This window comes from Sus scrofa, chromosome 12 (assembly GCF_054392235.1).
Source record: "Sus scrofa isolate SSC_HxYL_T2T_F1_AM1 chromosome 12, Sscrofa_HxYL_maternal_Yorkshire_Landrace_v2.0, whole genome shotgun sequence".
Classification (NCBI taxonomy): Eukaryota; Metazoa; Chordata; class Mammalia; order Artiodactyla; family Suidae; genus Sus; species Sus scrofa.
The window spans coordinates 21146485-21170653 of NC_139394.1; the positions used below are offsets into that span (position 1 = coordinate 21146485).

A 24169-nucleotide genomic window follows, 5' to 3' on the forward strand; every position below is an offset into this window, starting at 1 on the left:
GGTGACCCTGCAGGAGGTGCAGGTCCATTCAGATGACTTGGAAGGTCCAAAGTTCAGGGAACTTGAGCCAGGGTTGCATTGTTTCTGACCAGAGCTGGCCTTCTCTCCTGCATCACGCTGCCTCCGTGCAGGCTTAGTACCGGTGGTGCTGTTAGGTTTGGTGGGGGGGTTATCATTGGAGGCTGGATTTGCAGCCACCATCAGGCCCGGAGGTGCTTTCTGGATGCCTTGGCACCCGGGAGTGTCAGTCACTGGCGGCTGTGGGGAGCAGCTACATCTTAGGGGGTCTTGGGCAAGTTCAGGGCCAGTCCAGTCATTTTGTCTCCCAAGCACTCCCGCGTTCCCCCTCCTTGGGTGCCTTGGGTCATCTCTGTGGCACTGGCCAGAGTCCAGGCAAGGCAGCTGAGGGCAGATGGCCTGACTGGTGGCTGAAGCAACTCCTCCCTCAGGACACCAGCAGTTTCTTTGTGGCAGGAGGGAGGCGCATGGGGCAGGTGGTTAACAGCTGGCAGCCAGGAGAGGCAGGGATATGGTATTAGAGCCCATCTATGGGGAGTTCCCGCTGTGGCTCAGTGGGTTATGAACTAGTATCCATGAGGAGACAGGTTGCATCCCTAACCTCACTCAGTGGGTGAAGGGTCTGGCGTTGCTGTGAGCTGTAGTGTAGGTCACAGATGTGGCTCAGATCCAGATGTGCTGCTGTGGCAGCTGCAGCTCTGATTCAGCCCCTAGCCTGGGAACCTCCATGTGCCACATGTGCAGCCCAGAAAATGAAAAAAATCTATGAAAAAGGAATCTGACCTGTACAGTTCAATTTATTCCAAGCTTTCTATGTTGTGTTTGAGCTGAGGGACCTTGTTTTTCCGTTTAGCTGAGACAACTAGCATCACATCTTCAGGCCTCTCCTGCAGGCCAAGACCTGGGGACACCGGGTCTGGATCTGACAGGCCGCGGAGACAGCCTGCTTTGTTCCCCTTCCTGCCAACATCTGGGTCTAAGGGCCTCCGCCCCAGAAAGACCACATGCCAAGGCCTTTGGTTTAGTCTTTTATTTGGCACAAAGGAGAAAGGGATCTGACACCAGTTTTGTCTTTTGAGTGTGCAGAGCTCCGCCCACCTCCCTTTCACCCCTCAGCCCGCAGTGATTCCCCTCGTCCACGTTTATCTGAGCCCTGAACCAAGGCTTTCATAGCCCTCGGGCCCAGGCAAGTAGGTTTCTTCATGACCCACCTTCGATTTTTTTCCTGTTCCTTGGCTCTTAGAGAAGGCAGCCTTCTTTAGGGAGGAAAGTGGACATAAAACCCAGCCTTGACCTGCAGCATCCTGATGGCACCTAAGCTACCACTGGACACAGCGAGGGGGGAACAGGACAGGTGAGGTAGGGCTGCCCTCCTGGAACCGTCCCTTCCCTAGGAACCAGCCAGAGCAGAGAGGGAAGCTGGAGGCCCATGGCCTGGGGAGTTGCCAGGACGGAGGAAGGGGGCTACAGGCGGGGGTTCGAGGATGGTGAGGAACAGTAGAGGCAAAGGGGAAGTCGGGGGAGATGAAGACACGGTGAGCTTGGCCTTGTTCAGCGGCTGGTGATAGAGGGGAGACCTGGGCCAGGCCCAGCAGTGGTCTCGGCCAACCTCCAGATCCTGCCCGTGCCCACATTGGCTTTGTAACTCCGAAACTTTTAAGGAAGGGGTTTGGGGTTGGAAGAGAAAAACCGAACAGAGGCCTGTGCCGTGGATGTTCCTCTGGGGCAGTGGGAAGACCAGAGCTGCCCCCTCTGGCCACTTTTTAGATGCTTCCAGACCTCATCCCAGCAGAGGGGAGGGTGACTGTTGGAAAGTCAGCCCCACTGCCCAACTGTGCCCCTAGGACGTGGGCCTTTGCATTCGGGCCCGGCCTCTGCCCTTCACAGCTCCTCATGGACCCGCTCCTGGTCTTCATCGGACTTCAGCTTGAGCTCCTCGACCGTGATCTTGCCATCCTGGTTGCGATCCTGATTCTGGAACATGTCTCCTATGGTTTTCTCTGGATCCTGGCCCGGCAAGAGGCGTCCTTTGCCCTCACTGACTTGGGCCTTGATGAAGGTGGAGAACTGGGGCGAGGAGAGCCGAGGAGGGGAGAGTGAGCGTCTCGCGGGAGCAGCCATGGTGGCCTTGGGAAGGGTTCCGAGGTGGGAGGCCAGCCGGTGGGGACCGAGGAGGAACGCTGGCGCGGGTCCTGAGTGGGGCCAGGGTGGAGAGCGTGCACGAGGGACAGGCAGCCATGAGGGTAACGGGCTGCATGGGCCACAGGGAAGGGCAGGGACGAGGGACTTAAGGCATAGTGACCTGCAGAAGGGCGGGAACACGGGTGCAGACAGGACAGCGGACATGCACTGCGTTCTTGTTGGAGGCCACCATGCAAGGGCGACAGCATGGGAGTGGTTATTAGAAGGAGCGACCTTCTCACCCACCTCCTCCGGGGACACCTCGCCATCCTTGTTGAGGTCCAGGTCTTCAAACAGGTTGGCAGGAGGGTCCTCGTGCCACACAAACAGGTAGCCCGTGGGCAGCCCATCCTCCCGGGACACCAGCTCCACCTCAAACAGCAGCACCGCACTGCCAGGGACCCCTCGGGCTGGAGGGAGGGAGGAGAGAAGGGGAGGGGCTGGGTCCCCTTTCGCAGCAGCCTGCGCAGTGTGCTCCCGGCCTGCAGGCTTCAGTTTCCCCCCCTTGGGGGCTGGAAAGGGGGGCATGGGATGTTTAAAGAACCCTCTGGAAGGCTTCCCTCCTCCCACCAGCCGGCAAAGCCCCAGGCGAGCAGGGGCAGAGAGGAAGCCAGTCTCTGCCGCTCACCTCCGCTCTCTCCGTGGGCCAGGTGTGGGGGGACCACAACCTGCCGCCTCTCTCCCACACACATGCCCTGCAGGCCCGTGTCCAGGCCTTCGATCACCTTGTGAGCCCCCAGAGTTGCCTCCTGAGGGGCCCCGTAGTCATGGCTGGAGGGAGAGCAGATTCCCAGGTCAGTGGCCACCCTTGTCCCCCTGCCAGTTCACTTCCCATCGTCCCCAGCCAGCCCAGTTCCCAAGTCATTTCTGGAGCAGCCCCACAGGGCAGGTGCAGGGGCCCATCGGTTCAGAGATAGGACCCCCTTCTCATCTTGCCGCCGCCCTGAACTTCGGCCCCGGGCTCATCTCTTGCTGCTCCACTTTCCCTCCATAGAATGGAGCTAGCAGCTCCCCCCACCACTCGCTTCACCCTCCCTTTGTCTGCGGAGTTTCAGCTCCTTGTGCTCCCTCCTCCCGTGTAGGTGGGAACGTGGGAGGGAAGCCAGAGTGTGGGTGCTGCCAGGAGGACTCCCCATGCCTGGGCCCACCCACCTGCCCAGCCCTGGCCCTGCCCCAGACCCACGAGGAGAAGAGCCTGGTGCCATCCAGCAGAGAGCAGTTGTAGTGGTAGCGAACAAAGTCCCCGAGCTTGGCCGTCTCGTTGCAGGGCTCGGGGGGCCGGAACAGTGTCTTGATTTCCACGGGATCCGCAGGGTTGTGGAAGTCGATGACGTGGACATCGAAGATCAGCACAGCGGAGCCAGGGATCTTTTCTCCTGGGGCCAGAATGGGGTTGTGGATCAGCTGGGGTCTAGGAGCGGCTGCTTTAGGTCCCCACAGCGGCCCCTAGACCTTCCCTGTCCTGGGGTCTTCAATAAGGATAGGATGTTTGTCCACAGAGTCAACTTTTTTTTTTTAAGTGCCGCACTCATGGCATATGGAAGTTTCCAGGCTAGGGGTCGAATTGGAGCTGCAGCTGCTGGTCTATGCCACAGGCACAGCCACGCAGGATCCGAGCCATGTCTGCAACGTACACCACAGCTCACGGCAATGCCAGATCCTTAACCCACTGAGCGAGGCCAGGGATCGAACCTGCACGGTTCATGGTTCCGAGTCGGGTTTGTAACCCACTGAGCCACAACAGGAACTCCCTCAACTCTTCTAATAACCTCTAGGGGGTGAGGAGGAAGGGGAAGGGAAGGGAGGGGGAGGGCGTACCAGTTGGAAAACCCTTTACGCATATATTGCAACCACTCAATAACGTACCCTTACTGACCAAAGTGATTGGTCCCATTTTACAGGTGAGCACACCAAGGCTTCCAGCGAAGCTGAGACACAAATCCAGGTCTCTACTTGCTAGGACTGTGCTGTTTTTGTTCTTCCATAACCACCCTCCCTCCCCAAGCTCAGGAGTTGCTGCCCTTCTCCAGTGTGGAACACGAGAAGCAGGGGACCATCCCGGGAGAAAAGGATGGAGTCCTTGTGGCAAGAGTTGGATGGGGGACCAGGGACCAGTTTTGGTGACGAGGGGGGCAGAGCAGTGGCTGGAATCCCACCCCTCCCACCCGGGTCAGGGGGAAGGTCAGGAGCTGGGGTGTTGGCTTGAGGAACGGGGAACAAGCTTACCAGTCCCGTTCTCCCCGTAGGCGAGGTGGGGGGGGATGGTGATCCTCCGGCGCTCCCCCGCACACGAGCCCTGCAGCCCCTGGTCCATCCCGGGGATAATGTAACCCTGCCCCACGTAGGTATTGTAGGTGTGGTTGCGGGAGTAGCTGCGATATGAGGCGGGAGGCCAGCAAGGGCGTCACAGGGGCCCCGCCCTTCCAGGCAGCTGAGAGCCGCCCCCAGCTGCTGCCTCGGGTGAGCCCACACCCGACTCTTCCCTTCCAGCCTCGGCTTCTCTGCCCTTCCCCCTTCCCCAGCCCCCGCAGTTCTTCTCAGGACGCCCCTGACCTGGAATCAAAGAGGGTGCCATCCATCAGGGAGCCGTTGTAGTGGTAACGCATGAAGTCCCCAGCCACGGCCCTCCGAACGCAGCCAGGTGGCAGCTCCAGCGTCTCCAGCTGGACAGTGTCCTTGGGGTTGTGGACGTCAATCAGTAGGACATGGAAGACGAGGGAGGCCTGCGGGGGGATCACAGTCCCTGGGGAAGGGATAGGCTTGAACCATACAAGTGGAGAGCAAAACAGGGCTCTCAGGGAGGCGTAAGTGAGCATCACGCAAAAAGGCGCCAACCCTGGTTTCCAGAGCGCTTTCCTGCTCATCAGCAGCCCCAGTTGGTTCTTCCCTTGCGAGACCTAAGCTGAGTTTTTCCCGGGAGCCACCACCAGCCCATACTGAGCCTTTGTGTGAATCAGGATAAAGCACCTCTTCTTAGGGAAGTCATCACCAAGGGCTAGATTTCGTCCCTACTTGCCTCCTTGGCTAGATGTCCTTGTGCAGTACACAACCTGAACAACTGTGTGCAGCCCACTTCCAGAGAATCCCCAAGTCCCTGCCTGCCCTCACCATAGCCTTTCTCGCCATAGGCCAGGAATGGAGGGATGATGATCTTCCTTCTCTCTCCAGGACACATGCCCAGCAGCCCCTGATCCATGCCCTTGATTAGCCAGCCAGAGCCCACGTAGGTATCATAAGTGCCGCCCCTGCTGTAGCTGCAGAGAATGAGGTAGAGTTGATAGGAGAGGTAGGGTGGCTCCCGGACCCCCCGCTGAGTGCCACCATTCCCAGAAACCCAAGGCTCCCTCCAGCCCTTACCTGGTGTCGAAGGCGGTGCCATCCAGCAGCGTGCCATTGTAGTGGTAGCGGACAAAGTCGCTGTCCTGGACCATGCGGGGGCAGTGAGGTGGGCGCAGCAAGGTGGTCACCTGCACAGTGTCCGCCTTGTTCCACACATCCAGCAGGACCACGTCGAAGTAGAGGGTGGCATCCGGGGGAATGAGCCCCGCTGAGTTAGGGGCAGGCCCCAGGAGTGGGGGGCAGAGTGGAGGTCTGAGCATCCTGCTTGGCCTCCCCCTCCACCATCCCTCGTTCCCCTTCTCCTTTGTCAAGCTAGGATCCCACCAAGGACCCAATGTTATCTGCCTTCCTCTCACCCCAGGGGCAAGAGACGGAAACTCTAGTCCCAGACCTGCCACGCTTCTGCCTGTGCTGTGTGACCCTGGAAAGTCACTCTCTGTCTCTGAGCGGCAGTTTCCTGCCTTCTGGTATCCTCCACCCCCTTGGCCGGGCCCCAGCCCTCCTTACCCACGCCGATGCTGCCGTAGCCCAGGTGCGGAGGCACGATGAGGCGTCGCCGCTCATTGACGCACATGCCCATGAGGCCCCGGTCCATGCCGGTGATGAGGCGCCCCACGCCCACCACGATGGCCACCAACGTGTGGCGGTCATAGCTGGGGGAGGGAGGGGACTGATGGGACACAGTGGCCTCTGCCCCAGCCACCTATATGCACAGGTGCACACACACGCTTACACACAATCCCCTGCCTACACACAGATGTGCTCCTCCTTGCTTCAAGCCCCCCTCCCAGGTGGGCCACGACACTCACCTGAATAGGATGGGTTGTAACAAAAAGAAGTCCCTGGAGTTCCCATTGTGGTTCAGCGGGTTAAGGACCCGACATAACCTCCATGAGAGTGCAGGTTCAATCCCTGGCCTCACTCAGTGGGTTGAGGATCTGGCGTTGCCATGAGCAGATGTGGCTCAGATCCAGATGTGTTGCTGTGGCTGTGGCATAGGCCGGCAGTTGCAGCTCCGATTCGAACCCTAGCCTGGGAACTTCCATATGCCATAGGCAAGGCTGTAAAAAGAAAAAAAAAAAATCCCTAAGGAGGCCAGGGGCTTTTAACAGGCTTGTTTGCAGCTACTGTCTGCTGACAGAGTGGGAAGCACAGCACCCAGGGGACCAGGACCAGTTTCTGAGCGCTGAATGATAAGCCAGATGAAATATTTGGCATTTTGCAATCATTACCTTATTACTTTTTTTTTTTTTTTGGCTGTGTCCATGGCATGTGGAAGCTCCTGAGCCAAGGACTGAACCCAAACCACAGTGACCCGAGCCACTGTAGTGATGATGCCAGATCCTTCACCTGCTGCGCCACCAAACACCTCCCTCAGCATCTTATTTAATTCTCTCCCCTGTGGGATGGGCATTATTGACTTCATTTTTCTTTTCTTTTTTTTTTTTAAAGATATATATGTTTTTATTTTTGCTCTTTAGGGCCACACCTGTGGCATATGGAGGTTCCCAGGCTAGGGGTCAAATAGGAGCTACAGCTGCCGGTCTACACCACAGCCACAGCAATGCAGGATCCAAGCCATGTCTCCAGCCTACACCACAGCTCATGGCAATTCTGGATCCTTAACCCACTGAGTGAGGCCAGGGATCGAACCCAAAACCTCATGGATACTAATCAGATTCATTTCCACTACGCCCCAATGGAAACTCCTGATTTCATTTTTCTTATAAGAAAAGTTGAGACTTGAAAGAACTAGTGGAGTTCCTGTCGTGGTACAATGGAAGCAAATCCGACTGGGAACTATGAGGTTACAGGTTCCATCCTGGCCTCACTCAGTGGGTTAAGGATCTGGTGTTGCCGTGAGCTGTGGTGTAGGTCACAGACACGGCTAGGATCCATCATTGCTGTGGCTGTGGCTGTGGCGTAGGTCGCAAACTGTAGCTCTGATTTGACCCCTAGCCTGGGAACCTCCACATGCCGCAGGTGGGGCCCTAAAAAAATCACAAAAGACAAAAAAAAAAAAAAAAGAAAGAAAGGAAGAAAGAAAAAAGAAAGAAAGAACAAGTGACTTGTCCAAGGTCACACAGCTAAGATCTGATCTGCTAAATTCCAAAGCCCGTGTTTGGGCCACCCCACCATAAACTCATTGAGAAAAGGGAAGGGAAGCAGAGCTAGGTGGTGGGGAGAGGAATTGGTTTTCCATTTTGAAAAAGCCCATTCTTTTTCAAAAAAATTTTTTTTTCTTTTTACAGCCGTACTTCGGCACATGGAGGTTCCCAGGCTAGGGGTCAAATTGGAGCTGCTGTTGCCAGCCTCCACCACAGCCACCTTGACAGTGGATCCAAGCTGCATCTGCGACCTACACCGAAGGTTGAGGCAATGCTGGATCCTTAACCCACTGAGCCAGGCCAGAGATCAAACCCACATCCTCACAGACACTATGTTGGGTTCTTAACCCACTGATCCCCAAGAGGCTCTCGAAAAAAAGGCCTATTCTAAAATTGCCATGGCGGAGTTCCCATTGTGGCGCAGTGGTTAACGAACCCTACTGGGAACCATGAGGTTTCGGGTCCGATCCCTGGCCTCGCTCAGTGGGTTAAGGATCTGGCGTTGCTGTGAGCTGTGGTGTAGGTTGCAGACGCGGCTCGGATCTCAAGTTGCTGTGGCTCTGGCGAAGGCCGGCGGCTACAGCTCCGATTCGACCCCTAACCTGGGAACCTCCATATGCCGAGGGTGTGGCCCTAAAAAATACAAAAAAATAAATAAATAAGAAAATTAAATTGCCATGGCTCTTATTTGCTCTTAGTTATAGTTTTAATTTACCCCAAGTTTCAGAAGTTAAGAAAGGATGGGAGATTATTATTTTGATGGAATGGGCCATGGGTTATGAAAGTTTTCCAAACTCAGCACTGCACGCACTGGATCCAAAAGTCCCCATCTGAGTCCCTATCAGGGAGGGGACCCCTTCCAACCCCTCCCCCACTTCCTGGCAGCCATGGGCTCCAAGGCTACTCCTGGCTACTGCCTATACCTCATTTTGCCCAGTGAGCTGGCTGGATGTCTGGCCTGCTTCCTTCACAGCACCGTGGTGAGAGCCCTGGCGTGGCAACAAGTGTCTACCAGTAAAGCACAACCCGAGTTCTCTCCAGAGTGAAGGTTAACGGGTACTGAACCTGCTTGCAGACTGCCAGGCACTGTGTGAAGTTCACTTTCATTCATCATCTGGAGTCCTTACATCAACCTTAGGCAGTAAGAACTCTCTTTTTCAGACTGTTTTTAATCTCCTTTTTTCATATGAGGAGAGTAAAGCTTAGAGAGGTAAAATTCCTATGTCCATGATAACAGCCTGGCTTTGAACCCAGGGTCTTAGCATCATGGGTTCTTTTTAAAAAAACTTTTTTTTTTTCTTTTTTTTAAGGCTGCACCTGCAGCATATGGAGGTTCCCAGACTAGGGGTCGAATCAGAGCTGCAGATGTCGGCCTGTATCACAACCGAAGCAAGTCAGGATCCAAGCCGCATCTGTGACCCATGCTGCAGCTTGTGACAACACCGGGTCCTCAACCTACTGAGCAAGGCCAGGGATGGAACCCGCATCCTCAGGGACACCGTGTCGGGTTCTTAACCTGCTGAGCCACAAGGGGAACTCCCCAGGAATTCTTGCTCTTACCTAATATACTGCCTGCCTCCAAAACCATGGCCACTAATTTCTATAGGCTGAGACATGCATTTGGGGGAAGGGTCTAAAAGGGACTGACTTCGTGGGGTGTGGTGCTGGGGCTTCAGTGTGTGGCCTACACCCAAAGTTTAACGGAGGCTGGCATACAGTGCTGACCTGCCTCCATCCAAAAAAAAAAAAAAGAAAAAGGACTTGCCAGAGCATACCAAAGGCCTAGACCAGAGCAGAAGCTGGTCTCTCAAACTCCAAGGCTGGCAAGATGGGTGGCAGCGCTGGCCTGGTAGAGCTAAGATGGAGGGAGATGGGGGTGCGGGATTACGGGGTGAAGGAGGCATGAAAACCCTCGGAGAAGCCCAGGGTGGCCTGTGTGACACATAGACAGATAGGGTCTCTACGCGAAGCTATGTCTGACACTCCGGGATCCATCCTATTGTCTGAAAATGCCCATCAGCTTTACCCCAAGGGCTCCTGAAAACTTCCAACCCCTCCAAAATAGTTCCAACTTCCTCCCTCTTTTCTAGAGGCAAAAGCACTGGAACCAGAAAGGGAGTCCGGGTGGATGGAAGGGTAAAGGGTCCTGGACTGAGACCAGTGGAGGATTCACACACAGCGGGGACCATGCCCTTCCCCCCAGCTCTGTGGCCCAGAACCCACCTCCCCCTCAAAAGTTTTAAATAAAGCACTGCTTGATTATCAAGCACTTCTGGGGGACAGAGGGAGCTTGTGTAAAAGAAACTGGGGTCCTTTGAAGGGCAAAGGTTTGAAGCTGAGGGCAGGGATGTCTCTGGGGAGACGGGTATCTAGGAGTCCTTCCACCCAGGCTGCTAGGTTTGGGGTTAGGGGATCCATCGAGGTGTGTGTATGAGAATGCAGATACCGTTTAAAAGCAGCAACGAGGGAACCCCAGGACTGAAGGAGCCTGGGCCGGGTCTCAGGGAAGGGGGAAGAGTGAGTCTGGGGGCACCCAACCCATTACCTCGAGTCAAACTTCTTGCCATCCTCGAAAGTACCGTTGTAGTGGTAGCGCACAAAATCCCCCATCTGCACTTCCCGGGGACAGACCCTGGGGATGTGGTACCTCTCGATGACTACATCTTCCAGGGGGCCCCCGGCCGGGTTGGCGCGGCCCAGCCCCCTCCCCAAGGCCTGTGCCAGCAGCAGCAGCTGCAGCAGGGGGAGCCGGCGGAGGGTGTGGCTGGGGGGCCCCGCGCGGAACATGGTGCCTGGAGCCGGGACCGCGGGCAGTGAGGACGAGCGAGCGAGAGTCGCCGCCGCCAGACTCCTCTCCTCCCCCCACCCCACCCCCGCCCCTCCTCCTCGCAGAGCTGGCTCCCCCTCTTCCTGTCCGCCATGCCCACCCCCGCCCTGGCCGGTCCACGTGGAATGGGGGCTGGGAAGACTGAGCTGGCGGGGCGGGGGGGAAAGGCGGGGGGACTTGGAGGAGGAGGGCCAGGCAGATAATGCTAGAGTGGGAGCAAAGCACCGCCACAAAGAACTCCGGATTTACTCCCACCCCCACTCTGGGGGCCGAGAGACCTGCGGCCTGGGAGGGAAGTTCGGGAAAGTTGGGAGGTCCGAGGGAGCCGACTTAAAAAAAAAAGTTTGGAGTTTTTTGTTTTTTTGTTTTTTTGTCTGGAGCCCCCCCCCCCCCGGGTGGGGGTCCTAAAGCCTGGCTGAGGCATCTCTTGCCTCTTCGGCTGGCCACCCCAAATCCTGGCCTCTCCAGGTGGCTGGTGAGGCGCCAGAATTGGAGGGGTATCTCAGGGCTCCCTCCCACCCCTCCTGTCCCAAGGACAGCTCTCCAGGGAGGGGCTGCTTTGTCCTGCAAAAGCTGGGCTGCCAGAGGACTTTCCGACTTAGGGAGGGAGATCAAGTGGGAAGTGGTGGGAGTGGAGGGTATGCGGGGTAAACCCAGGGGTGTGTCTCCTGTCGTGGGCTGGGACGGCACTTGGAGTGTCGTCTTCGGGGCTGGGGGCGGGGAGTGAGCAGAAGGACGTCGGTGATGGAAGGAAGAGCACGTTCCAGGGCTTGGGCAAAGGAGAGGGAGGTGGCACGCCCCTCGATTTCTCTATTTTAAGGTGGGGGGGACTGTCTTTGTATAGGAAGGGCTTTCTGGGCTCTCCCACCCCTGTGGGAAGCGTTCCCCCACCCACTCACCATCTGCCGAGGCAAGGGCAGGAGATCAACGACTAAGGACAGCGCTGGGCTTTCTGAAAAGAGTGGAGACGAAGGCCTCGGCCCTTCGGGGGATCTGACTCAAGGCATCACCCCGCCTCGCCGCCCCCAGTCCCGGCGCTAAGACCCAGCGGGCACGCCTGGCAGGCCCCGGCCCCTGAGCCCGCCCGCCTGCCCGCCCGCTGGGCCGGGACGCCTGCTTGGCCGGGGAGAGCCGGCCGGCGCGGAGGGGGCATGGCTCGGACGGCGTGGGGGCTGCTGTGGCTGCTGCTGGGCAGCGCAGGGGCGCAGTACGAGAAGTACAGCTTCCGGGGCTTCCCGCCCGAGGACCTGATGCCCCTGGCCGCGGCCTACGGGCACGCGCTGGAGCAGTACGAGGGCGAGAGCTGGCGCGAGAGCGCGCGCTACCTCGAGGCGGCGCTGCGGCTGCACCGGCTGCTGCGGGACAGCGAGGCCTTCTGCCACGCCAACTGCAGCGGCCCCGCGCCGCCCTCCGCCGCGACCCCCGGGCCGGCGCCGCCCGACCCCGACGGCGGTCACGAAGACGAGTGGGCCCGCGAGCTGCAGCTCTTCGGCCACGTCCTGGAGCGCGCCGCCTGCCTGCGGCGCTGCAAGCGTTCGCTGCCCGCCTTCCAGGTGCCCTACCCGCCGCGCCAGCTGCTGCGCGACTTCCAGAGCCGCCTGCCCTACCAGTACTTGCACTACGCGCAGTTCAAGGTGCGCGCCTAGCCGGCGTCGGCCGCCCCGTCGGGTCGAGGGGAGCTCGGCTCTCACCCGCGATCGCCAAGCCCTCGCGCGCTCGGGGCTGCGGCCTCTGGCCCGACCGAGCGGCTCTGTCCCCACCCTACAGGCTAACCGGCTGGAGAAGGCGGTGGCCGCGGCCTACACCTTCCTCCAGAGGAACCCGAAGCACGAGCTCACCGCCAAGTACCTCAACTACTATCGGGGGCTGCTGGACGCCGCCGAGGAGCCCCTCACGGACTTGGAGGCCCAGCCCTACGAGGTGGGGTGCCAGGGCCGGCCCTGCTGCTCCTCCCTGAGCCCCCCCCACCCACAGGGCCTGTAGAGGAGGGGAGGTGTAGGGTCCCCCTAACCCCCCTGTCGCGTCCCCTCTCCCCAGGCCGTGTTCCTCCGGGCTGTGAAGCTCTACAACAGCGGCGATTTCCGCGGCAGCACGGAGGACATGGAGCGGGCCCTGGCCGAGTACCTGGCCGTCTTTGCCCGGTGTCTGGCTGGCTGCGAGGGGGCCCACGAGCAGGTGGACTTCAAGGACTTCTATCCATCCATAGCAGGTATCTCCTGAGCCAGATTCCGGTGGGCATCCCTCTCAGCCACAGGTCCCTGCTTCCCAGAACTCCTGCAGCTCCTTAACACAACATTCATCAGGTACACGATTATGGCGCACCTACTAAGTGCTTGGGAGGCAGACAGGAGGAAGGCGTTATCCAGACTCGCAGCGCTTTCAGTCTCCTGAGAGAGGCTAACAGATCACCTGCCACTGGGTGCAGAGGGCTACAGTGGGCAATGTCCAAGGTGCTGGGCATCAGTGCAGAGAGGATGTGACACCCCAGAGGGGTCTGGGGAGCCTGGATTCTCAGGTCTTCCAGGCTGAGGGTGCTTCAGGTGCCAAGGTGCCAAGGTGAGAAACAGCCCAGCAGGTGTGCGCAGAAAGCAGTTTGTGGCCAGAAATCACCCCGAGTCTGGAGATCCCTCAGTTGGGGGAAAAAGGACTGGCCTGAGCTTCTTTATCTGGGCCTCAGTCCCACCTCCCAACCTCATCTGCCATTCCTTCAGAGTGCCCTGGCTTCCTCTGGCTTCGGGGTGGCGGCTGAGCTGTGGGGGTGGTCTGCCCAGCCCACCAGTAGCTTCCCTCAGCATCGCTCGTCACTTTATACGCCTTATCGCATAAGATCAGCTGGGATTAGAAGTCATCTCCTAGAGCTCCCGCTGTGGCTCCTCAGGTTAAGGACCTGATGTAGTCTCCGTGAGGATGTGGGTTGGATCCCTGGACTTGCTCTGTGGCTTAAGGATCTGGTGTAGGTCATAGAGGCGGCTTGGATCTGGCGTGGCTGTGGCTGTCGGCAGAGGCCGGTAGCTGCAGCTCTGATTCAACCCCTAGTCTGGAAACTTCCATACCCCTCGAGTGCATGTGTAAAATGAAAAAAAAAAAAAAAAAAAAAGTCGTCTTCGTCATCCCCATCAGCAGGATGGCTCTGTTCCGCACACATCCTCTCACCGTCGTCACCCGCCCCCAGATCTCTTCGCCGAATCCCTGCAGTGCAAGGTGGACTGTGAGACCAACTTGACCCCCAACGTGGGTGGCTACTTCGTGGAGAAGTTCGTGGCCACCATGTACCACTACCTGCAGTTTGCCTACTACAAGTGTGAGCTTCCTGGTGGACTTGGGGTGGGGGAGAGCCCTGCACTGGAAGTAATGCTGAGTCGAGGGGCTCCGTCCCTCAGAATTGAAGATCCCGGGTGATGAGAGGGAAGAGGGAAGGCTGGGGGTGGAGGGGCCGGTGAGGGGCTTGAGGGAGGGAACAGAGAACAGTCTCAGGGAAGAATTCCAGGGCCTCTTGAGTAAATGACTAAGCAGCCCACTGCACCTGCACCAGGCTTGGCAGTTTACAAAGCTCGGCCATGTCTGTTTATCTCACTTGACCCTCTCACAAACCGCCAGTAGCAGACTCCTTATTGGACCCATTTTTCAGATGAGGGAGCTGAGGCTCATAGAGGCAAGGGGCCATCAGTCACATGGCTAATAAAAAGTAGCACTGGGAGCTCCTTTTCGGTGGAGCAGGTTAACGATCCAGTGTTGTCACTGCTGTGGCTTGGGTCACTGCTGTGCACAGGTTCAGTCCTAGGCCTGGGAACTTCCACATGCTGAGGGTGTGACCAAAATAAAAACAAAAAAGTAGCACCAGAGTTTCCCAGTGGTCTAGTGGTTAGGACTCAGCACATTCACTGCTGCTGTGGTCTGAGTTCAATTCCTGGTCTGGGACCTGAGATCCCACATCAAGCCTCTGAACACCACAGTCCAAAAAAAAAAAAAAAAAAAAATTGGGGGAGTTCCCTGTTGTGGCTCATCGGGTTAAGAATCTGACTAGTATCCATGAGGATACCGGTTTGCTCCCTGGCCTTGCTCAGTGGGTTAAAGGATCCACCATTGCCACAAGCTACAGTGTACTTCTCAGTTGCAGCTCAGATCCGGCGTGACTGTGGCGTCGGCCGGTAGCTGCAGCTCCAGTTTGACCCCTAACTTGGGAACTTCCATATGCTCTGGGTGCAGCCTTCAAAAGACAAAAAGAGGAGTTGCCATCGTGGCGCAGTGGTTAATGACTCCGACTAGGAACCATGAGGTTTAGGGTTCGATCCCTGGCCTTCCTCAGTGGGTCAACGATCCGGTGTTGCCGTGAGCTGTGGTATAGGTCACAGACGCGGCTCGGATCCTGCATTGCTGTGGCTCTGGCGTAGGCCGGCAGCTACAGCTCTGATTAGACCCCTATCCTGGGAATCTCTATATGCCTCGGGAGCGGCCCTAGAAAAGGCAAAAAGAAAAAAAAAAAAAAAAAGGAGTTCCCTGGTGGCCTAACAGTTAAGGACCAGCATTGTCACTGGTGTGGTGGGGAATTTCTGCATGCTACTGTCTCAGCCCAAAATAAAAAGTAGTACCAGGACTTAAGGCTTTTCTTACTTGAGGGAGATTCTGGCATCAGCTAGAGCGAAGATGGTCAATCTCCAGGGGTTCTGAGATGCAGAGATGCCAAGATTCAGACAGGCTGGAGTTGGAGAGGAGGAGCTGAAGAAAGGGGCCAGGAGACCCTTGGTGGTCCTGTTGGCAAAGAGGCTGAGGGCCGGGCCACCGGCCTCTGATTCTGCAGTGTCATCATTCTCCAGCCATGTGAGCTGTTTGCCGAACCTCTCAATGCCTTGGATTTCTAATCTGTAAAATGGGGATGATAAGAATGAGGCGACTTAAATGAGTTACACAGGGCTTAGGGCAGGTGTCTGATATAGTCTAGCTCTGCATTATTATTGGGTGGAGTGAGACGCCCAACAGGAATTCTGGAGGCAGCTGGGGAGTCGGGGCCACTGGACAGAACTGGGAGATGGGGTGGGCCAGGTCAGGGTTCTCCCTGCAGGTGGGGGACGTGCCAGGGCTGCTCCTCACTCCTGTCCTGCCTGCAGTGAACGACGTGCGCCAGGCCGCGCGCAGTGCCGCCAGCTACATGCTCTTCGACCCTGCAGACAGTGTGATGCAGCAGAACCTGGTGTATTACCGCTTCCACAGAGCTCGCTGGGGCCTGGAGGAGGAGGACTTCCAGCCCAGAGAGGTGGGCCTCGCCTTCCCAGGCACTCTCAGGACTTGGGATTTGATTGAAAATATCCTGGCTTCCTCAAAAGGCAGGATGGGAAATAAAAAGAAAGAATATGGGGAGTTCCCGTCGGGGCTCAGTGGTTAGCAAACCCTACTAGGATCCCTGAGGATTCAGATTTGATCCCTGACCTCGCTCAGTGGGTTAAGGATCTGGTGTTGCCGTGAGTGGTGGTGTGGGTCACAGACACAGCTCAGATCTGGTGCGGCTGTGGCTCTGACTCGGGCTGGCAGCTGCAGCTCCGATTCATCCCCTAGCCTGGGAACCTCCATATGCCGAGGCTACAGCCCTCAAAAAAGACAAAAAAGAAAAAGAAAGAATATGGGGAGTTCCCCTTGTGGCTCAGCAGGTTAAGAATCCAACGAGTATCCATGAGGAGGCGGATTCAGTCCCTGCCCTCGCTCAGTGGGTTAAGGGTCAGGCATTGCCGTGAACTTCGGTGTAGGTCGTAGACGTGGCTCGGATCTGGCATGGCTGTGGCTGTGGTATATAGGTCTGCAGCTGTAGCTCCAATTGGACCCCTAGGCTGGGACATTGCCTACACCATGGGTGCAGCCCTAAAAAGCAATAAATAAATAAATAAATAAAAGAATATGGGTTACGGTTAGAATCCTAGGTTCAAACTCAGCCCCACCAGCGGTGTGGTCCTGGTAACACTCCTTTTCTGAATCTGTTGCCTCACCTGCAAAGTGGCAGTGGTACTACCTGCCTCACCAGCACAGAGCCTGGGATACAGGAGGAAAAAATACCTGTCTGTGCTTGCCTGTTTCCTCCCTCAGCCTTGTCATCCTCAGTGCTGGACTTGGTCTTTCTTCCCCAGGGAGCCCCTAACCTGGACCAACTGAGGAAACCCCTTAGGAGTCTAGGGCCAGACTGGCAAATACGGGACACATGGTACCACTCCCAGTTTCCTTGTCAGTGACAGACATTGCTAATCGATTGAGGCACTCTTTCTCACCAAACCCTCAGAATCCTTCTGAACCCCAGCACTTCAAGCTGCTATGATTTTTCCATCAGCCTGTGAACTGACGTCTGTTTCCTGCTCTTTGAGCTGGAAAAGGACCAGAGGACCCAGATTCTAGGTGCTCTGGCTCCTCCACCATCTGGCAGCAGGGCCCGGCTCACCTCACTTTCCTTCTCTTCCCCCAGGAGGCCGTACTCTACCACAACCAGACAGCCGAGCTGCGGGAGCTGCTGGACTTTGCCCACATGTACCTGCAGTCAGATGATGAGGTAAGTGGCCGCCTGCCCTACAGGGCTGGATGGTGATGGAGACCCCTGGATCCTCCTGGGGCCACTGTGCCAATGCTCAGTCCCAGCTCCTGGCAGCCAGCAGTCGTGAAGCAGAGATGTCACCTGCCCCTTATTTACACCTGCCCTTTTCACCCCGCTCCGCCTTCTCCTGACCCGCTTCTCTGTGTCTGAATCTTTTTTTTTTTTTTTTTTTTTTTTGTCTTTTTGCCATTTCTTGGGCCGCTCCTGTGGCATATGGAGGTTCCCAGGCTAGGGGTCGAATTGGAGCTGTAGCCGCTGGCCTACACCACAGCCACAGCAATGCAGGATCCGAGCCGCGTCTGCAACCTACACCACAGCTCACAGCAACACCAGATCCTTAACCCACTGAGCAAGGGCAGGGATCAAACCTGCAATCTCATGGTTCCTAGTCGGATTCGTTAACCACTGCGCCACGACGGGAACACCTCTGTGTCTGAATCTTGCTTCTCCTGGGCCCAGCTCGGGTTTCTCCTCCTCCAGGAAGCCCTTGCTGCATGTCCCAGCTCTGTCTTCTGGGCTTACAATGCCTACGCTGACCAGAGCCTCCCTGGACCAGGGTTCTTTGCAGCCCCCAACCATCTCACCCCGTCCCTTTCCCCAGCCAGTCTCCCAGAGGACTGTGCCCCAGGACAGGGACCAGGTTATTCCCAGTTCTCCCACGGCATCTGGCACAGAGCTGGTGGTTCAAAACTGAGTTTGCATGAACCAGTGAATGAATGAACGAACACAGGGGGCTTGGAAGGAAGGACCACAACGTGTTATCACATTGATTCTGAATGAGGGTTTGAGAGCCTGAATTCTCTGAGGCGTTGCTGCCCAGAGCTTATTTTTCCATCCCCTCCTTTATTCATGCCCCTCTTCAAATATGGGGGCGAGGAGTTCCTATTATGGTTCAGTGGGTTCAGAATCTGACATAGCGTGCGTGAGGATGTGGGTTCGATCCCAGGCCTCACTCAGTGGCTTAAGAATCTGGCGTTGTGGAGTTCCCGTCGTGGCGCAGTGGTTAACGAATCCGACTAGGAACGATGAGGTTGCGGGTTCGATCCCTGGGCTTGCTCAGTGGGTTAACGATCCGGCGTTGCCGTGAGCTGTGGTGTAGGTCGCAGACGCAGTTTGGATCCCGTGTTGCTGTGGCTCTGGCGTAGGCTGGCAGCTACAGCTCTGATTCGACCCCCAGCCTGGGAACCTCCATATACCGCAGGAGAGGCCCAAGAAATGGCAAAAAGAAAAAAAAAAAAAAAAAAAAAGAATCTGGCGTTGCTGTGAGCTGTGGCGTAGGTCACTGATGCGGCTCGGATCCAGTTTGCCACAGCTGTGGCTCCGATTCAACCCCTGGTCCTGGACCTTCCATATGCTGCAGGTGTGGCCCTAAAAAGAAAAAACAAAACAAAACACTGGGCGGTCAAGTTGGTGCCTCGAGCACCTGGGTTCTAGTGTTCGCCAGATTTGGCTCCATCACTTCCCATTTGGGCAGCCTCCACCCAGCTCTTAGGTAACCCTTGAACTTCCACTTCTTCATCTGTTGAATGGGGAGAATAATGCCCATCTTACACTGTTGTGGTGAGAATTAAATGAGATCCAGTATGGGAAGCACCTAGTATGGAGCTGGCATATAGTAACTTTTTTTTTATGGCTACACCTGCAGCATATGGAAATTCCCGGGCTAGGAGTCATATTGGAGCTGCAGCTGCCAGCCTACACCACAGCCACAGCAACACCAGCTCAGAGCCACGTCTGCAACCTACAGCTCACCTTACAGCAACGCTGGAGCCTTAACCCACTGAGCGAGGCCAGGGATCAAACCCGCATCCTCACGGACACTATGTCAGGTTCTTAACCCACCGAGCCACTACGGGAACTCCAACCTTTTGATGATTATTTGTTGCCTGCTGTTTGCCAGCCACCGTGATTGGGGCTGGGGTAAATTGATGAGAGGCCCAGTCAGTCCCTTGCCCAAGCAGCTCACAGTTAGTTCAGTGCAACGGGAGAGGGCAGCACGGAGAGCTGGACGAGGTCTCCAGACCCAGCCAGGGTCATCAGCAAGGGCCACATCACGAGGGACAAACAAGCTTGCCAGCACAGGAGTCAAGGCGTTCCTGGGCTAGAAACAGCATAAACAGACAGTGCTCATGGACTAGCAGTATTCCCCAGGTGTTTATGCTTAAAAGGTGGGCTATGAAGAGGGCATTGTTTACCCTGAGTCTGCTGGTGGAGCCCCATGCATCAGTTAGGGAGGGAGCAGTTTGGGAAGAGGACTTCGGGAGAAACCCTCCAGGCATTCCTGCGGGAGAGCTGGAGTGAGACAGGGAAGGAGGTGTTTGGGGCTGAGGTGGGATGGGAGGACCCCTGGGCCAGGAGGGGAGCTGGTCTGGGTTCATGCCTGCCGTGGCCTGGCTTCTCCTCCCATCACTCTCCTGGGGCTGCTCTAGATGGAGCTGGAGGAGCCAGAACCACCCACGGAGCCTGAGGAGCCTCCATCTGATGCCGAGTTTGAAGGGGAGGGCGACTACGAGGAGAGCATCTATGCCGACTGGTGGCAGGAGCCCGACGCCAAGGGTGACGAGGCTGAGGCCGGTCAGTGACTTGAGTCCTGGTGGAAGGGTGGGGTGGCAGCCTAGGCTGGACGTTAGGGGCAGAAGGGGCTGTTCCCTGAGTGGCAGAGGCCAGGGAGTATGTGTGTTGGGTGCTGGCACCCTGGCTCTGGAGGCTTCCAGCCTGTTCCCAACCCCTGCCCCACCTGGTGGGGGTGGGGGTGACATCCTTCCTGGAACAGGGACCAGCTGAGACCTGTTCCTGGGGAGCCTCACTCCTGCCTGCCCCACCTCCCTCAAGGACAGCACCCAGACACCTGTTGGGGGAGGTTGGCTAACCCCAATGCCCTCTTCTTGCCTTTTCAGAGCCGGAGCCTGAACTCCCATGAGAAGAGAGGTGGGGCAGAGCTTGGGAAGCCTGGCCCAGGGGCACCACCCTCACCAGCCTGGGCAGCTACAAGAACTATTTATTAAACATGTAAAGTGGACAGAGCTGACCAGGCCCCAGCCTATCCCACCTGTGGACACTGCTCCCCAGACCCCTCCTGCCTCCTTACTGGGTCCCTAGACCTCAGGACCTGCCCTCCTCCCAGGGCTCTCCCCACCAGGACAGTCTCCTGGAGAAGATTCCAGCTCTTCCTGGTTGGGGTCCCAGCCTGAACTGCAGAGACAGCAAAGGGGCAGCTACATTATGAAGAGCAGGGGACCAGGAGTCCAGCTGTTCCTGGCAGATCGGTATTGGGTGCTCAATAAACCTTTCTTATTGAATGAATCACAGCCTTGGGGTCCAATCTCCCCTGGGTGGAGTGGGGAGGATGCAGGTCCTTCCCTCCCTCCCGCTGCGCCCATCGCCCCTCATCAGTAAATGTGGGCGTGGGCGAGGGGCCACCCATTTGGCCTCTGTGGACCCTACGCGTCTGTGACCCGCGAGGAGCAGCAGCCCGAAATTGCCATTCGCCGCCAGGGGGCGTGAGGCTGCAGTTCCGCCGGACTCCTGGGAAGATGGGTGGTTTCAGATTTCCGAGATGGCCTGTATTTTCAGTATCACTTACCTCAGGGATTGTGGGGAGGGGGCCAAGGACGGGTACTTCCGGTTTTTATTTTCCAAGCATTTACTGCCCCGGATTCCTTAGAGTTAGAGCAAGCATGCCCTGCGCTATCTATTCACCCATTCATTTCACTAACAGGGAACGGGTCCCTCTCAGTGACCCGACAAGCCCCAGGGATACAGCTCGATTACAGGAGACTTCACGGTGGCAGTGGGACTGCCAGACCCCGTCCTGCTCAATCTTGCATTGGCTCTAGGGGGGCAGAGAGTCTGGAAGTGTCGGGGTGAGGGTCGTGCCAAATGGCTACCAGCCAGTGGTCCCCCTCCCCAGAGCAGAGAGGTGGGGACAAGAGGGGTCTCCCTGGGGCTAGGGACAGTCCCATGCCACTTCTGCCCCACTGCCCACGTTTCTGGTCTTCCAGGGGCAGGGTGGTGGAAGGGCCTTCTTCTCCTACTGGAGGAGCCGAGACTGGTAGGCCCAGTTTTCACCATCCACACCCCTCCCCAGATGTGCCAGGTGACCTGGTCTAGGTCCTGCCCATCTCCGTGCCCAGGAGGACTCCCTGCCCCACCCCATGCCCTTCGTCTAGGCTTTTGGTGAAGACGTGGGGAGGAAGGGCAGAGTCTGAGTCTGCAGCACGGGCGGGGTCAAGGCTGGGGGCGCCGGTGACCTCACTCCTCCCTCCCATAGGTGGGTCTGCCCTGGCAGCGTTGCGGGAGAGCTCCCAGGTGCCAGGGCGGCCCCGCCCCTCCCGAGCTGCTGTGCTGTCAGCGTCCATGAGGCCCCGCCCCTGTTTCTGGGCGGGGCTGCCCTCGGGGCTGGCCCTGCGGAGGGTGGGGCGCGGGGACGTGCTGGAGCCTGCCGGCGTGAGTAGGAGCTTTGGAATCTGGACGGCTGGGTGTGAGTCTGAAAGCGTCTGTGTGCGGGAGCGAGGAGGTCTTTGTGCTTGTGTATCGCATCGCGTGCATGTGCGGGTCCGGGTGTGAGCGAGTGTCTGCGTGCACGTGTCTGACAAGGTGGCAGCGTCGTGGGCGACTTGAGCGGGTGTACGCATGCGTCCCGGAGGGACTGTGATTCCAGAGGGTTCTTCACTCCCTCAGCACATATCTCCTGAGCACCTACTATGTGCCAGGCACGCCGTAGGTCCTGGGGCCTACAGCAGTGAGCAAAGCAGCCCAAGCACCCTGCCTTCGTGGACTTGGCATTCCAGCGTTGGCAGTAAACAGTGACTGCTGTACTCAATGAGTTATCAGGCCATGTTAGATAAGTGAGCTGGAAAAATAGGCTTGAGAGGATCAGAGAACGGGAGGCTGGAGGCGGTACAGTTTAAGGAGTGTGTTGATGTGTGTGTCTACGTGTGTATCTGAGGGTGAGTGTGTGTGTGGATAGGGGGGTGTCCCCTGGGAGCAGAAGATCGCCCCTCTCTAGGCGCTCTAGGCCCTCCCCTACCAGTGAGCCTTACTCAGCTCCTCCATCCCCGGTAGCCGCCAGCCCCTCCCACCTCTGCCTGGTGCCAGCGTCTCTCCCTATTGCCCGGCCAGCTCCCCAAACCGGTGAGACCGAGTTCCAGCGAGTCCCAGCGTGGGCCCTTTGGGGCCCTCCAGCTCATTCTCCCAACCCCACCCAGCCTAGACTCCCTGCCTCCTCCAAGTCTCTGTCTCACTCGGCTCCCTCCTGCCCCCGTCCCCAGCTCCCCCACCCAGCACCTCAGCAGCCCCACCACCTGTAGCCTAATGGCTAGAAGGTTAGGGAGGACCAGAAGACCTCTGGGGGGGATGACTGCACACAGTAGGGCCAGATTCAGGTGCGCCACGGAGGTGTCCTGGACCAGAAAGACACCTACAATGTGTTGAGTACCTACTATGTGTCAGGCACTTGGCAGCTTCTTTACAGCCCTGAACCCTCAAAACAGTCTTGCAACATAGATATCATTTTTCTTCTGCCACAGGTGAGATGGAGGAGAAGCGACTTTTCCAGGGTTCCCCCAGGTAGGTGACGGCTGAGCTGGGTTTGAAACTTGTCTCCCAAATTGATGCACAGCAGGGAAAGAAGGCACAAAGCACCGTGGTCTCCTCCCTCCCCGTTCTTGGAGCTGGCTTTGTCCCTTTCGGCTGTCAGCTGGGGCCGCAGAGAGGAACGTAAAAGCCGGATGTGGAGACAAAGCTCTCACATGGCTGCAGCTCACTGAGAGAGGCCGAGAGTTCCAGAAGGGACTGGGAGCGAGAGAAGGAGGGAGGGGTGGGCAGGCAGGGAGGAAAGTGGGAAGTCAAGCCTCATTGTCAGGCCTGATTCTGTAGCCTGGTTCCACCTCCCGTTGTCAGCTGTCTGGGATTGGACCAGATGTTAGAGGCCCTGGGGACAGACTTGCAGGGTCATTTAGACCAGCCTCTTCTCGAATCCTGCGAAGTGATGGCCATGGGCGGGGGGCAGGGAGTCCCGTGTTATCCCATCCCCCAAATTCCAGTAAATTCCAATGGAAGAAATCCCCCCCTTAGGTTTGAGAAATAGTTCTTGAAATCTCACCCTAGTGTTCCCCTTCTCTGGGGTGACAACGAGTGACTTCTTTCTGGGTCAGAAGGCTGTATCCAGTTGGCAGTGTGGCCAACCACATAACCTTCCTGGGGGGTCCTGGCAGCCTCAGGGCCCAAGCCCCAGGCAGCTTCCCCACTCAAGGGCCTTCTTCCAGGCCTCCTCTTGCAACTGCTCTCCGAGGTTGGCTCTGGCATAGGGCCGCAGTTTCATGGATGAGGAAACTGAGGCCCAGAGAGACTAGGTTGGGCTCCCAGGACTGGGGCTCACGCTAAGCTGGGCTGACACAGGCCTGCCTGGCTCCTTCCTGTGATCCAACTCCAAGATGACATGGGGATTAAATGGGAGTATGAGGAGGGTTGGGGCTGCCCGCCCCAGCCCAGAGTGTGGACACATCACCCCATAATCACCACCTGCCCGGGTCCCAGCTGGCGCCGGGGTACCTGGATAGCATCTTTTCTGACCCCTAACCCTTGGGGCAGAAGCACTTCTCATGCCTATGATTCAGGTGGAGAAACTGAGGTAAGAGGAGGCCGTGGCTGCTGGTTTACCCTACCCCCGTGTGTACTCACTACGGTAGATCTCTTAGTAAAGAAGAGGCCAAGAGAACTTGACCTTTTCTATTTTGGGGTCAGCTTTTCAGCCTTTCAGCATATGGAAGTTCCCAGGCTAGGGGGTGAGGTCAGAGCCACAGCTGTCAGCCTACACCACAGCCACAGCCACTCCTCGGGACCTGAATGGCATCTGGGATCTACACTGCAGCTCAGGGCAACGCCGGATCCTTAACCTACTGAGCGAGGCCAGGGATCGAACCCACATCCTTATGGATTCTAGTCGGGCTCATTACTGCTGAGCATTGGACAATAGGACCTCCTCACCTTTTCATCTTTAACAGGAAGAGTGCACTGTTATATTCCTGGAGCAAAGTAAGTGGTGGCCACTAGGCATTCCTTCCTTTTCTCTTTGGCTAAATCCTGGTGGTTTTCCTGGAAGAGGAGGTGAGGAAGGAGTGAGGTCCA

The 24169-nt window shown here is 57.2% G+C and overlaps 2 protein-coding genes across 3 annotated transcripts; one reads left to right on the forward strand and one right to left on the reverse strand.

Annotated features, from left to right (window-relative positions):
• Window positions 1-1033: 1033 nt before the first annotated feature.
• Window positions 1034-11518, reverse strand: FKBP10 (FKBP prolyl isomerase 10). Of its 2 annotated transcripts, none has more exons than XM_084982633.1 (10): window positions 11373-11518; window positions 6046-6191; window positions 5557-5746; window positions 5308-5453; window positions 4753-4942; window positions 4426-4571; window positions 3383-3575; window positions 2828-2970; window positions 2446-2609; window positions 1034-2085 (listed from the first exon to the last, which is right to left on the reverse strand). In XM_084982633.1, the coding sequence occupies exons 2-10, from the start codon at window positions 6131-6133 to the stop codon at window positions 1900-1902; spliced, it is 1446 nt and encodes a 481-aa protein (XP_084838759.1). In that variant the 5' UTR covers window positions 6134-6191; window positions 11373-11518; the 3' UTR covers window positions 1034-1899.
• Window positions 11199-20344, forward strand: P3H4 (prolyl 3-hydroxylase family member 4 (inactive)). Its single transcript, XM_003131416.5, has 8 exons — window positions 11199-12107; window positions 12241-12393; window positions 12511-12682; window positions 13646-13774; window positions 15579-15724; window positions 16916-16999; window positions 19471-19615; window positions 19939-20344. The coding sequence occupies exons 1-8, from the start codon at window positions 11625-11627 to the stop codon at window positions 19959-19961; spliced, it is 1335 nt and encodes a 444-aa protein (XP_003131464.1). The 5' UTR covers window positions 11199-11624; the 3' UTR covers window positions 19962-20344.
• The last annotated feature ends 3825 nt before the right edge of the window (window positions 20345-24169 follow it).

Excerpts from the sequence above, each read along its gene's own strand:
- FKBP10 (XM_084982633.1), bottom strand. The coding sequence starts at position 6,133 with ATGGACCGGGGCCTCATGGGCATGTGCGTCAATGAGCGGCGACGCCTC. Across the intron at positions 4,943-5,307 it reads CTATGGCGAGAAAGGCTATG|GGACTGTGATCCCCCCGCAG; the intron begins GTGAGGGCAGGC and ends TCCCTTCCCCAG. Across the intron at positions 4,572-4,752 it reads GGCACCCTCTTTGATTCCAG|CTACTCCCGCAACCACACCT; the intron begins GTCAGGGGCGTC and ends CTCATATCGCAG.
- P3H4 (XM_003131416.5), top strand. The coding sequence starts at position 11,625 with ATGGCTCGGACGGCGTGGGGGCTGCTGTGGCTGCTGCTGGGCAGCGCA. Across the intron at positions 13,775-15,578 it reads GCAGTTTGCCTACTACAAGT|TGAACGACGTGCGCCAGGCC; the intron begins GTGAGCTTCCTG and ends TCCTGCCTGCAG. Across the intron at positions 15,725-16,915 it reads AGGACTTCCAGCCCAGAGAG|GAGGCCGTACTCTACCACAA; the intron begins GTGGGCCTCGCC and ends CTCTTCCCCCAG.